Source organism: Trachurus japonicus, chromosome 8 (genome assembly GCF_045865225.1).
Source record: "Trachurus japonicus isolate A0001 chromosome 8, Traja_1.0".
NCBI classification, from domain to species: domain Eukaryota; kingdom Metazoa; phylum Chordata; class Actinopteri; order Carangiformes; family Carangidae; genus Trachurus; species Trachurus japonicus.
The window spans coordinates 13,304,842-13,318,144 of NC_140914.1; the positions used below are offsets into that span (position 1 = coordinate 13,304,842).

At 41.0% G+C, this 13,303-nt stretch overlaps 1 protein-coding gene across 2 annotated transcripts in view; it reads left to right on the top strand.

Moving 5' to 3' along the window:
- olfm2a (olfactomedin 2a) overlaps positions 1 to 4,923 on the top strand; it is a 43,238-nt gene extending 38,315 nt beyond the window's left edge. For both annotated transcript variants that reach the window (XM_085783951.1, XM_085783950.1), the window contains exons 4-6: positions 944 to 1,163; positions 2,108 to 2,214; positions 3,930 to 4,923. In XM_085783951.1, coding sequence (XP_085640077.1) covers positions 944 to 1,163; positions 2,108 to 2,214; positions 3,930 to 4,604 — 1,002 coding nt within the window. In that variant the 3' untranslated portion in view covers positions 4,605 to 4,923. The remainder of the gene's footprint in view (positions 1 to 943; positions 1,164 to 2,107; positions 2,215 to 3,929) is intronic.
- The last annotated feature ends 8,380 nt before the right edge of the window (positions 4,924 to 13,303 follow it).

Genomic DNA, 13,303 nt, shown 5'->3' on the forward strand with positions numbered 1-13,303 from the left:
ACTTTATATCGACCGCGGACGTCACGTATACATTTTCGGCTTTGGCTCGTTCCTCATCTCCGCATAGGCTCTTTATATCACTGCATGATGCGACTCACCCCCCCCCCCTTCCCGTCGTACCCGGCCTGACAGTGACATAGGCTATTGCCTGTTCATTCATGAAAATCATCCCGAAAAACTCTCAATCAAACAAGGTGGGGAATAAGAAACTGTGGCGCTACTGTAGTAGTTCTGTCATTTAAAAACACACCGGCAGCGGCCCAGCTGATCTGTAGCGTCACTTGTTACTGTAAATGATGCTGTGTGGAAAACCAGCTGTGGTCTGTGATTGAGGGTGAGTTTGGAGCTGACTGACGACCGTTTCGTTATATTTTTCTCATCGAAAAACTATACAAATAGCATTTAGATGATGTAAAAAAAATAAATTAAAAAAAAGTGATAAAAATCCACTTTGTCACCTCCATTTTTGCGAGCTCACCTGCAAACCGCTGCAAACAACCTCTGCAGCTGCAGTGTTTACATCAGCACGTGTGCAGCTATGACGTAAACGAGTAAAACAATCACGGTTGCAGTGTCCACACGCACCCGGTGAAACCAACCCCGGCCGAAAACCCCACCCTGGACTCCGGTTTCAAAAAAACCACGGTTTCAGGTTTCCAAAAGCGCGGTTGCATGTGGACAGGACATACAACCGGGAACATATGTTCACGGTTTCAAAAATACCCGGGCTCGTGTGGACTAGGCCTGAGAGATGAGCTCTGAACCAGAAGCAACAACTGAAGATTGAAAGGCTCACTCCCTCTGCACACAATCACCCTGCACAGTAGTAGCATGGTTGAACCCCCCAACCCCCCCAGCAACCTGCTCTTTATTTTCTCAGGGTCTAAACCTCTCCGCCCCGTTTGCTTTTCCATGCCCTCCCTCTCTGTGATGACTATCTCAGGAGTTGAAAGACAAGGTGACCCAGCTGCTCCCCCTGCTGCCAGTGCTGGAACAGTACAAGGCTGATGCCAAGATGATCCTGCGTCTTCGGGAGGAGGTGAGAAATCTGTCCTTGGTGCTGATGGCCATCCAGGAGGAGATGGGGGCCTACGATTACGAGGAGCTGCGCCAGAGAGTTCTGCTGCTGGAGACCAGGCTCCACTCCTGCATGCAGAAACTAGGTATAAAATATGTGTAAATGATTGTGTGGGTCGGCACTGACTGCCAGAGGGGAACTAATAGCTCATCATTTAGGATGATCAGTGGTCAAACTGTTGCACACGGTCAACACTTCCACTCTGCTAAGAGTTTGAATCACCTGCATAAATTAAGAGAAACTGGCCCAGAAAGAATGGATGAATAATTGATCGTATTCTCATGTAATGTGTTATCTTAAACTGATGATTTTACAAAATCTCACATATATAAACTAATGATTTTACAGACTGCAGACTGGAGGCTGCATTTAAGAGTTTAGCCTTCGGGTCATTAGTGTTTTGTTATTGTCTTCCATTGGGTTTAAGATTATGCATAAAGAATGTGACTTCACACGGAGAGGTAATTATTAGAAATAATAAACTACTCACTTGAATATATTCATTCCTTGATCACTGGTATAAAGAGAAAAGCAAACTGAGGCAATAATGAAAACTGTTTTAAATTTGCATTAGTAAAAATTACAGTCAGTGAATAAATTCATTAAATGAATTACTTCTTATAAACACCAAAACACAACAATGAACTTATTGAAGATCCAGCTGAAAATTCATTTGAAAACAGAAACAAAGACCATTGTACAATGGTAATTGTTCTTATTTGGCTAAATAGAAAATAGGTAACAAAATAATATCAAGCCAAATTTATAACAAGTCCTTTAACTGTTATGTCAACAAACTGAGTTACGCTACAAAACTAGAGACCAGCTCTGAGTGAAAAGAGTACAATGGGGTCAAATTCCCAGCCGCCATTACCTCCATCCATCCATTATTCAGTCAACCAGTCCTTCTCTAGTGTATACCTGCTTTTAAGTGTCATCTGCAAAATGTGTGCATATGGTTTTCTACCATTATACACACTCACATGCTTCTAAATACCATCTAACCTTATTCCCCTCTTTGCCCTCCAGGCTGCGGGAAGCTCACTGGAGTCAGTAATCCCATCACAGTACGTGCATCAGGGTCAAGGTTTGGTTCCTGGATGACAGACACCATGATCCCCAGCTCAGACAACAGAGTAAGTCTCTCCATTTCTATACAGATACTCAACTTGTACCTTTTTAATCCCCTGGACAGACTTTATAGTCTAACAAACACCGAGGATAAAAAGTCATTATGAAAAATAGGCTGAGCTATATCCGCTGCTCAATAGAAAAAAATACCCCTCACAGCAATGCTGTCATGATACTTGGGTGACTGATTGACTGTTTTGCCTGAGTAGGACTTCTCGTGAGTTCTGGAAGAGCAGGAGCACAAACAGAAAGAGAAATGAGGATGCAAAGCTGAGTCACTGATGGATGGCATCGCCTTTCCCGTCTTCCTCTGTCACGGCCGCGCCAGCTGATTAATTGCTACATCATCAGTGGAGAAATGAATGAGTTGTTGTGCCTTAAGTTTTTTAAATCACCTAGGTAATTACCAGCAGTGTGCTAAGATGCAGTGGACCAAGATGATACCGTAATGGCTCCAGATGATTAGAGGTAGCATGTGTTTTGCAGGAGCAGGAACATGATGTGGAACACAGGTGAAAAAGACATGAGGGGATAGGAAAGGGAGAGTGACATCTTATTCATCTGTAGGAGAGAATGGAAACTGATGAAGTTCAAGAAGGGGTGTGTGGGTTTGGCCTTTTTTCATCTCCACCCAGAATCATAACAGCTAAATAGATAACACTGAACAGACAGAAAAGGTCAGTTCCTGTGATTGAATGCTCTGATCTTTGTCTTTAATCTCTTGACTTGCTGAGATCACATTACACTTTTTAGACCAGTCACTAATGGCATTAATAGCCATGACAGATCAGCAATATCATACCAACAACCGCACCAATCACAATAATCACATTTGGGGAAATGTCATTGTCACTGTGGAGCCAAACAGACGAGTCTAAATGTGTGAAAGCCTTGGCCTGGCTCAGCTCCTGCCTCCTTCTCAGCTCTGGGGACTCATTTTGCAGGCAGAGGAGAAACAACGCTTAATGCTCCATAATCTCCCCTTCTCCATAATTCAGATGCTGTACCTCACCACCCCCTCTATTCATCCCTTCCTCCTTGCTGGAACAGTTATTGCAGAAAAGTGCCTATTCTACACCTGAGAGGGAGGCAGAGCAGGAAAATAAAGAAATAGCTGTGGGTAGAATGTCAAAGGAATGACGGCTGCGTCATAGCCACGCTCCTCTTGATATGTTAAGAGCAAAAGAAATATCTTACAGTAGCCTGCCTCAGTTTAATTGAATCAATTAAAAGCTGAATCGTTCTTCCATGGAGGCATTGAGGAAATGGGACGGAGATGCAGCCGGAGAGGGACCATGTCAGTGGAGGGATCCGCTGAGAGTGTTTGAGGAAAAAGACAAGAGCTGCTAAATGGATTGATTTTCTGTAAATGTGGACTGGAAAAGGGCAAAGAGCACGAGCGGTGGTTGACTGCAAAGCACAGGCAACATCTTCACTCACAGAGACGCACAGGACAGATCTCTAGTTCTGCATATACAGTATGTGCAACTGCATGAAGGCACACACACTCAAACAAGTAGAGATTCACCACATAGACACAACTGCTAACTCCACTCAGGGCATTGCTGCAGGCTAGGATGAAATATTTCTCAGTGTTCTTGCAGTGAGCGAGGTGTGTCAGACATTGCGTAATATTCTCCTATAACCTTTAGATGTGCTCATTAACTCCTTTACTTTGTCCCTTCAGTCCCAGTGGGATTAATTTGTCTTCTCTTCACAGGTGTGGTCCATGGATGGTTACTTCAAGGGACGTCGTGTCCTGGAATACCGTACCATGAATGACTTCATGAAGGGTCAGAACTTCGTGCAGCACTTGCTGCCTCACCCCTGGGCAGGCACCGGCCACGTGGTTTACAACGGCTCACTGTACTACAACAAGTACCAGAGCAACATCATCATCAAGTACCACTTCCGCTCTCGAAGCGTGCTGGTGCAGCGCAGCCTGAGCGGGGCCGGCTACAACAACACCTTCCCCTACTCCTGGGGTGGCTCCTCCGACATCGACCTCATGGCAGACGAGAACGGCCTGTGGGCCGTTTACACCACCATCCCCAACGCCGGGAACATTGTCATCAGCCGTCTGGAGCCCATGAGTCTGGAGGTGCAGCAGACCTGGGACACGGGTTTTCCAAAACGCAGTGCCGGAGAGTCTTTCATGATCTGCGGTACACTTTACGTCACCAACTCCCACCTAGCTGGTGCCAAGATCTACTTTGCCTACTACACTAACACATCAAGCTACGAGTACACAGACATCCCATTCCACAATCAATACTCCCACATCTCCATGATGGACTACAACCCCAGAGAGAGGGTCCTGTACACCTGGAACAACGGACACCAGGTGCTCTATAATGTCACACTGTTCCAGGTTATTAAGACTTCTGGGGACTAAGAACCTTCAGACTGAACCACTCAAATAATGCTGTGATCATTGTCCGGAGAGGGACACAGGAGCTGGGGGGGAGGGGGGTGGGCACAACTTGTGGGAGGTGTGGGTCGGGGGGCTTCAGTGTTACGGGCTTAGGCTTGGATTTTTTTAAAGGATTTCAATCTTCATAGAGTGCTATTATTCACATTCTCAAAAAACACTCCGGCAGCAAGGTCGGTAAAGATACAAAGACTGAGCTTCTCTTTTTTTTTTTTTTTCTGTGATGAGTAAGCATGGTTCTTTTTATTTGTGATGAGAAATAAATATCAATCTTTACCATTTATGTCTTTGTATTTACTTGTCACTTTCATTTCAAACAGACCTTCACTGTATTTGGAAGAGATGAACAATGAAGAAGAAACTGCTGTGTGTTTCAAAATGTGGCTCTAAACTTTAATGTGTTCTTTCCAGATGTGTGCTTCTTAAAAGGCATAAAGGTGTTACATTTCTCTTTTAGTTTTGTTTAATGCTTCTTTTATTTCCTCTTCAATGAAGGAGACACAAAAGTATTTATTCCTTCTTGGTAACTGAAACCTCGCTGAGGTCGGCACAAACACAGGAAACGTGGGTAGAATAAAAAATAAATGTTGTCTTTAGCATGAAATTTAAAATTCTAGAAATCTGAAAATATGCTGAATGGCACAATTTCAAATTAATTAAATTCCTGGAATAACTGTATCCCAGCTTGCTGATACTGAGTGGCTATTACCAGCACAGCAGAAACATAAAATAATGAGGTGCCAGCATGTGAATACTGACAAGGCAATCTCTCCGGCTGCATTAAACCGTATCTTGAAAACATTACATCAAATTTGTTCCATCTCAAGAAGACACAGCATTGAGTTCTGTGTAATGACAGAGCATGCATATATGTATATGTACACACACACACACGCACACAGTGTTCAATCAGATTTAACAGCCGTGGCTGTTTTTTTTGTTTTTCGGAGGTGAACTGAATGTGAAAGCAAGGCATCTGTTAAAAGGAGCAGGTGGAGGTGCAAAGGGTCGAGTGGCACAAACTGGGAAGGAGAGACTAAATATAAAAGGAATTCTAAGAGCACTTACGTCTGAGTAGAGAGAAATCAGCCCGCACAGTAACTGTTGCTTGTCAAGTTCCAATCTGCTTTAATCTTGTTAGTCACACAGCTCCTCTCAGGTGCTTTCTGCAGAGAAATGTTCAAGCACAAGGCACACAGTGGGTGCTCACTTCAAAGTCCCAAACTGCAGACCTTTCTTTGCATTCTCTTTTCTTGTTATTATTATTTCTGCTACTGTGAATAATCCTGAAGCCACGCTGGCACTTTCAACTGTCTAGAGGACACTTTAGCAAAAAAAAGACAACAGCCCACTGAGTTGTCATTTTATTCCCTCCAATTATAAGGCTTGTGAGGGTGCACCCAGTCTTTGCAGAGATTGTGGTGGGCACTGAAGATGTAAAAAAAATAAAATAAAATAGGAGCTTCCACTTTTCTTTTCCTGAGTAACCATGGTGATCCTATTCATCCTGGGTGACCTTTCTATCAATAAAGTGCTGTGCTGAAGAGAACCCTGATGAGTTCATACACAGTGGCTGACATTTAACGCATAATGCAATACACAACAATACAGAGCATCCGACGGTCTCCGCTTAATATAATAGAGCATGAACTACACTGTGTAAGGGAAAATCAATGTGATACAGTTATATCTACAGTAAGACTAGGTCCAAGCCTAGCATATAGCTGGACCATGTCATAGGTTGTATGAATTCAGTGTAGTGTCAGTTGGTTTCAGCCCTTTGCTTCTCTCCTACTGTCTGTGTGCTCACATATTTTAAAAACAGGTAAATTCACAATAAATCTCTTCCCATTTAAATGCTTTTTTCCATTTCTGTTGTCACACAATGAATGAGTATGAAATAGTGACTGAAGCATGGCCCATTAAGCCTAAATGTTCACTTCCAAGCTGCTGCTCTGCACTTTAATAACATGACCATACACAAGTTAAAGACAATAGCTTCTTAGCAAAATGATCACTCCACAAGAACGATAGAAGAGCGTGCACTCGCCAGCACAGAGAGGCGTGTCTGTGGAAGGCAACACTGCTTCTTATTCCTCTGGGGTTTACAGCAGTTGGCATCCATTATATTACATTGCAGCCTCCTTGTGGTTTTAATCATTGATTACAACCCTGTAATTAGTCTGGTTGCCTCTACCATGTTCCCATACACCAGCACTTCCTTCATCTTGGTCGCCTTAGACCCTGTAGCCCTGTTATCATTGTCTGCCTTTCCTCTTGGTATTATTTCCTGCACGAAATTAGAAACACTGCTAGGTCATGCTATTTCAAATGGCCAACAAGCAAAACTCCAACACTGGGCCTGGAGCTGGCCTGGGTGATAAATTGATTTTCATTTAAAATGTATGCCTGGCTTAGAACAATGTTTCAAATTCAAATTTCACTCTAACTAGGTAATAACAGTACGGATCCACCACCGCTTTCTTGAACTTCTAGAGCAGACATTCACGTTAAATGTGCTCCAGCAACATTATATATTGATAATAGTGTAACTGATTATAAATGCAAATGGTAAACTAAGGTTGAAGGGGACATTTTTAAGTAAACTATACAAATACACCTGAGGCGAGAGGAAGACTGGATTGATCTGTTTTGAAATCAGCCTCACCACAGCATCCTCTTGCTGTTCTCCCATCGTCTAAATAAAAAATAATAATAAAAGGTGACTCCACAGCCCAGCCAGCTGCGAAGAAAAAAAAAGATAGCACTGCTCGTCCTGAATCTCCAGGCAATTATAAAACAAGGTAGAAGGTTACTCATTGTAAAAATAAGTGTTTCACAGATCATCTTTTAGTAATACGTACTGCTGACAGTTTCACCAATGCACAAAGGTATTTAATGTTAGGCATGGCTGGTTAAAATACGCCTACGCTTTCCAGCCAACAAACTTTTCGACTTAACAGAGAGAAGAGAAGACATAATGAGTGCACACAGATAATGCAATCTCTATGATCAAACAATCTGAAAAATAAAGTCAGTAGACTGGAAAGAGCTACTCATAAGTAATATGAAAGGAATATCTATCCATTTCTGACTATATTCTACTCATGTAAGAGTCCTGCAACTAAATGGGTCGCACAATAGAAACAAATAGAACTAAAACCTTCCTCATCTATTTGAAAAAAAAAAACCCAATGCATTTAGTTACAATAAAAGGAAATATGAAAGTTATTGCCACTCTCCCGATCAGTCAAATTCCACTTCACTTTTAATAAATTTGTCTTGAAAATTTATATGTTGCTGCAAGGGAAATGAAAAAAACTAATGTTATTACCAAGAAGTGCGGGAATAGAAAGAACTCAGAAGTTTTGTAGACAACTTTTTTCATCAAAAAATCAATTACTGTGAGTGTTTGCTGCCAGCAGTGTAACTACCGCCTCCTGCACTTGTGAGGCAAACATCGACTCAGTGAGTGAGCTGTTGCGCTAACTAACGCTCAGAGCCGAGGGCCAGTGATTGTGGTGATAATAACGATAAACATCAGGGGTATGGCAAATAGCATCGAGTCATTATAGGTGGCCCCATTTCAGTATTGTATCATTGTGTCTGTGCCAGGACGGATCAACTCCAGAAAAGGTCTACTTGTCAGTACGTGACCCTTGCTGTGGAGCATCAGCACTTATGTGTCTTCTCCGCTCAGGATCATCTTGAGGGTAAGAGGAAAAAGTGGATGAAAAATGGTGAAGATTGTGATTTGGTGCCTTAAAAAAAAAAGTCACTAAGCCGACTGAGTGTGTAAATCTCTCAAATCCCAGATTCACACAGAGAGGAGATATATCTTTGAAGCTGGAAGTTCAACAGACTTCAAGCTTGTCTACTCATCACAGTTTCTCAAACTGTAACACAAGGCAGTCCAAGGACCTTTCCATAAACCACAACAGCTTCATTGTATTTATTACCATGTCATTTTCAGTAAACATAAAAAAGTTAATTCTTCAGTAACACTTAGTTCTTAATTAAGCTGGTCAATTCTCAGAGATGGAGACAACGGAGACCAAGCACAAGACAGTTTTGTGTATAAACAATCAAATAACTACTAAGAGGGCAATTAGTATGAGTCAGCGGTGTCAGAGGATGGATGAAAGATGTGGTGTAAAACTCAATATGATGCAACAGTTGAAGCCCAAAAAGGTTGCTTATATAAGATAGCAATGATTAGTTATCGGTTTTATGTCACCTAGAACCTGATTTATGTCCAAGCCCACTGGGACAATACTGAAGAGGAGAAAATTACGAAAGAAAGTCTGGACCTAAATGTGGGGTATTACATGATAATGAAGCTTCAAAAATAAATGAACACACAATAGTGTGTACTCATTCAACTTCAAAATGTGACGGGGTTAAACCTTCGTACTGAACTAAATCAATCAAGGCTACTCAGGAGATGGCTGCTAGACAGTCACTGATGAAAACAGTCAAGAATATGATTTTGGAATAAATGTGGGTGGATAATTTGAATACAAACGAATACACAAGAGCTCTCAGTGGAGCATAAAGACAAATATTCGCATCTCAGGTTATAAGCAGATTCATTTTGTGAGAGAACGGAGGCGAACAATTACTGTCTTTGATGCAAAGGAGAAAATCATAATGAATGTGGCATCTGGAGGCAGACACACAGTCGAACACACACACATGACTGTAAAGCAGGTAACTTTGATAGTGCAATTAAAAATTCAGTCCATGCATATCCAAGCTCTTGTTGCCAAGACAGCAGTAATCTTTTTTACTTAGCTCCCCCAAAATCCAGAAAATAGTTAGATATGTAAATGACCGTTGTTGGAAAACTCTGAGACTGCATGGTGTCCTTCATGAGATGGTTCGGAGAAAAAGTTTCAAGCGAGGCTGTTTATCATGCGTGGTCAAAGGTGGAAGAAACTGCATCTAGTTAACCTTTAAAAGACCCTCAGCCATTTCTTGAGTTAGGTTTTCACCGGCGTGGGGGTCAGCGACTCTGCGAGCATATTTCCTTATTGCATGGCACTCTGGGGAGAAACAAAGGAACCAACTTTAAAATTAGAGTTACCCTGAATAATAAATAACCAATGCAGAACTTTTGTTTAGATGATGCATTAACCTTCACAAACATTCCATGCGAGCAGCCTGCATTAATGCAGAGCAGAAACCCAAAAGCAACAATAGAGCGCGGACCACCACTGTCAAGGTTCTCAGGAAAGCGATCGGACTGCACACCTCAGGAGGCAGATGTAAAAGTAAAGAGCCTTTACTTTGAAAAGAAGAAAAACAAGGATATGAAAATCCAAGCAGGGAAACAAAAGTACAAAGGTTTGGGCTGAGGCAAAAGTCAAAACACACAACAAGGGTTCAAAAACACAATCAGGATCAAAACAGGCAGGCAGGCAGAGCTCTAGAAAAGCTAAGGCATGTAGCACAAAGGCAATCCGGCTGCAGAGCAAGGGGAAACAGACTGGTATATTTACTGGGGAGCTAATGAGGGGACGGAGAGGGGAGGAAGAGGAGGAAGAGGAGGAAGAGGAGGAGGAAGTAAGGTGATTCTACCGGCAGAATTAGATGCACAAACAACAGCACTGAATGAATGAGAAGATGGAAACTCAAATCCGTGACAAACACTGGCAGTATGAGTTACTTAAAGTGGCTGCAAGCATGCGCTCTCACATGCACTTGAGCTGATTGAGTGCAGGTATGGCAGCGATACAACTGGTTTAATAGAGTGCACGGGGGTTGAGCTTCATACGCAGGAGCGGAGATGCAGACTGCAATTCTAGAATTAAGAAGCAAACCCCGTTTTGCACTTTAATCGTGCTGCTGTGCTTGGGAAGACGGCTTTATTTTGATGGAAACAATCATCCATGTTTGTGTGTGCAGCTGCTCTCCAGATACTCCTCTTTGATTAAATTGTTGCGTGCATGTCGAGTACATTTGTTTTCTGTCCCTACAGTTCATATAGTCCATACAAGTGCATTTATCCTCTCATCGTAAGGCTTGTCGACCGTGGTTCCACTCTCATTTCGTATGTCTGCGAATTCACACTTTATTTCCATTCTTTGCTGGCTCCCTCATTAATCCTATCCTCAGCTACACTTGGAACAACACTTTCTCTCCTCCACACTCGCAATAAACAAACTTTTCCTCAACTCCCCACCCCTCGAGGTGACACACAGGCACTCCGAGCGGAGCTTTGAACGTTTGTTTCCTTATGATTAAACATAACTTTGCACTCGGTTTCTCCTTATTTCCCCCCTCCAACATTTCATATTCATGTTTGAGCTCCAAAAAAAACAAAAAACGGATGTGAAGGTGCTGGAGCATGGAGATGGAATGACTGGTTAGTGAGAGAGGAGGTAATTTTACTCCACTTAACTCCTCAGAGAACCTTGCTCATTAATTGGCTCTTTAATTGTGTTTTGAGCTTTCATTGATTCAGCACTCACATCCCTAATCTCATTAGGTTCTATTTTGTGGAGGACGGTAAAGTGGAATCATTCTGGCCTGCAACCATGGGTGATTCAGTTTTATAAGCCCAATGTCCTGACATTGTACACCTCAGTGAGGCAGTAAAAGATTCACCATGAAAGATTGAACTGCAGCCTCTCTTGGATCCCTGCTCTTTTACTGTAATTACTGTACGATGCGGCTGGAGAGTAGACACGGTGGTTTAGCTCTGGTGCACTGAAGGGGGGTTGGGAAATATAAATACAAACATCACAATATAGCCAGAAGCAGATATGAGCAATAAAAGTACAATAAGTGCAATAAGTCAGTAGGACTGAAAATTACTTTTAGAGAAAGAATATTGAGGGAAAAAACACTTTTCAGCTCATACACTGTTGCAAGAGGGGAGAAATATGCAGCAATAAATGCCTTGGAAGAAGATAACGCTTTACTCACATAACTAACTTTTATAGAATGAAGCTTCAACTAAGAAATTGGGTTGTTATGAATCACTCTCACTCATCAATAAAAACTCAACCTGTGCTGCAGATTTTACCATACAAACATTTTTATTTTGTTGCACCTGTCTAGAAGCAGCCAAAAGGCAAGAGGAGGCTGTCATCACCTGTCATGGGCACCAGCCTGTTTTATAAAACAGCAATGCGATCGTGAGGGAGAGCAATTTTTGTGCAATGCAAGTTATCTATTTATTAATCTCCACCAATTAGCATTGGATATATAACAAAGATTACTGTTTACGCTTCAAAATACACACTGTTAAGTACTAAGCATTATTAAATACTTAATTCATCATAAAGCATTCTTCATACATTGATACTAATTAGTATGTAATTTAAAAACAGGATTGTAAATGTTTAACTCTCCATTAATAAGCTCAGCTATCATGTGTTTAATGATTGTATTTTCATACTTTATAATTGGTGAAATCATCATTTACTAATTAAGTAGTGTATTAATTGGAGTATTGAGATGTAAATTCATGCATCCACTATATACAATGATTTACTGTAGACATGTAGCCTACTACTGGTTGGTGAGTTTATATTAAACACCTATATACTGCATATTGTTAATTCTGCAATTCATGATTCATTCAGATACTGTAGGTACCACTCGTTAAATACTTTGTGAAAATACAATCATTAAACACAAAAGTTAAACATTTAAAACTGTGTTTATAAATTACATTTTACTGGTTGTACTGTATCAGTATCAATGTATGGAAGCTTTAAAATGACAAATTCAGTATCTACTGTAAAACATAACTAACGCTTAATAGACTGTTATTATCATTAAGTGTTTAGTTAAATCCAGATGTGTTTGGTGACAAATCTGATGGAAAAGGGACAGGTTAATACAATAAAAATATTTTTTGGCTACATTTCAACAAGAAATACATTTGTGCCCTGGACCTGATTTTGATATTGACCAGAAAAATAATTCAATATTCATTTGACAGTAAAGGTTAATACCTTTGCACAAGACATTCATGTTGTGGTTCAGCATAAAAAACATTTTGGGACTAGTTCAGCCTCACCCTGTGCAAGACTTCATGATTGTGAAAAGAAAAAAACAAAAAAACAAGTCTGAACTCAAAAAGCTATTCTACTGTGAAAAAGGGAGTGTCCATGCAGATAAAAGCATACATGCGTAATAAACATGTTCCATCAGCTTGCTATTCAGGGGTTATGGACCAAAACTGCGAAGTGAATTATTACAGTGCACTGACAGACCAATGGAGTACAGCAAATTTTTTCGCATTACTTAATTAAGTGAAGGAACCTCTTTACAGTAGTTGAAAGCTCAGCAACATGGTCAGTTGGTGTTACATTAAGAACACTGCAACATAGTAGGATCATTCTGTCTCTTTAATTGGCAGCAGTTGTGATATTAGACCTTCAGTTTTCAACGATTCACACCTTTGCGAAGTGAATGCACTAATTTGCGAGAAATCAATAACTAAAAAGATTAAAAATATCAAACGAGACAACAATCATACATATATTTGTCCTTTGACTTTGTTCTTTCTAAATTTCAACAATAGGAACATTTTCTTTAGGGTGAATTGCATGATGTACACTATGGAGTTATAGGAATCTAAATGAATTCCCATGATCCAGAAGTTATATGTTCATCTGTAGCTAAAACATCTACAGAAACCTCATAAT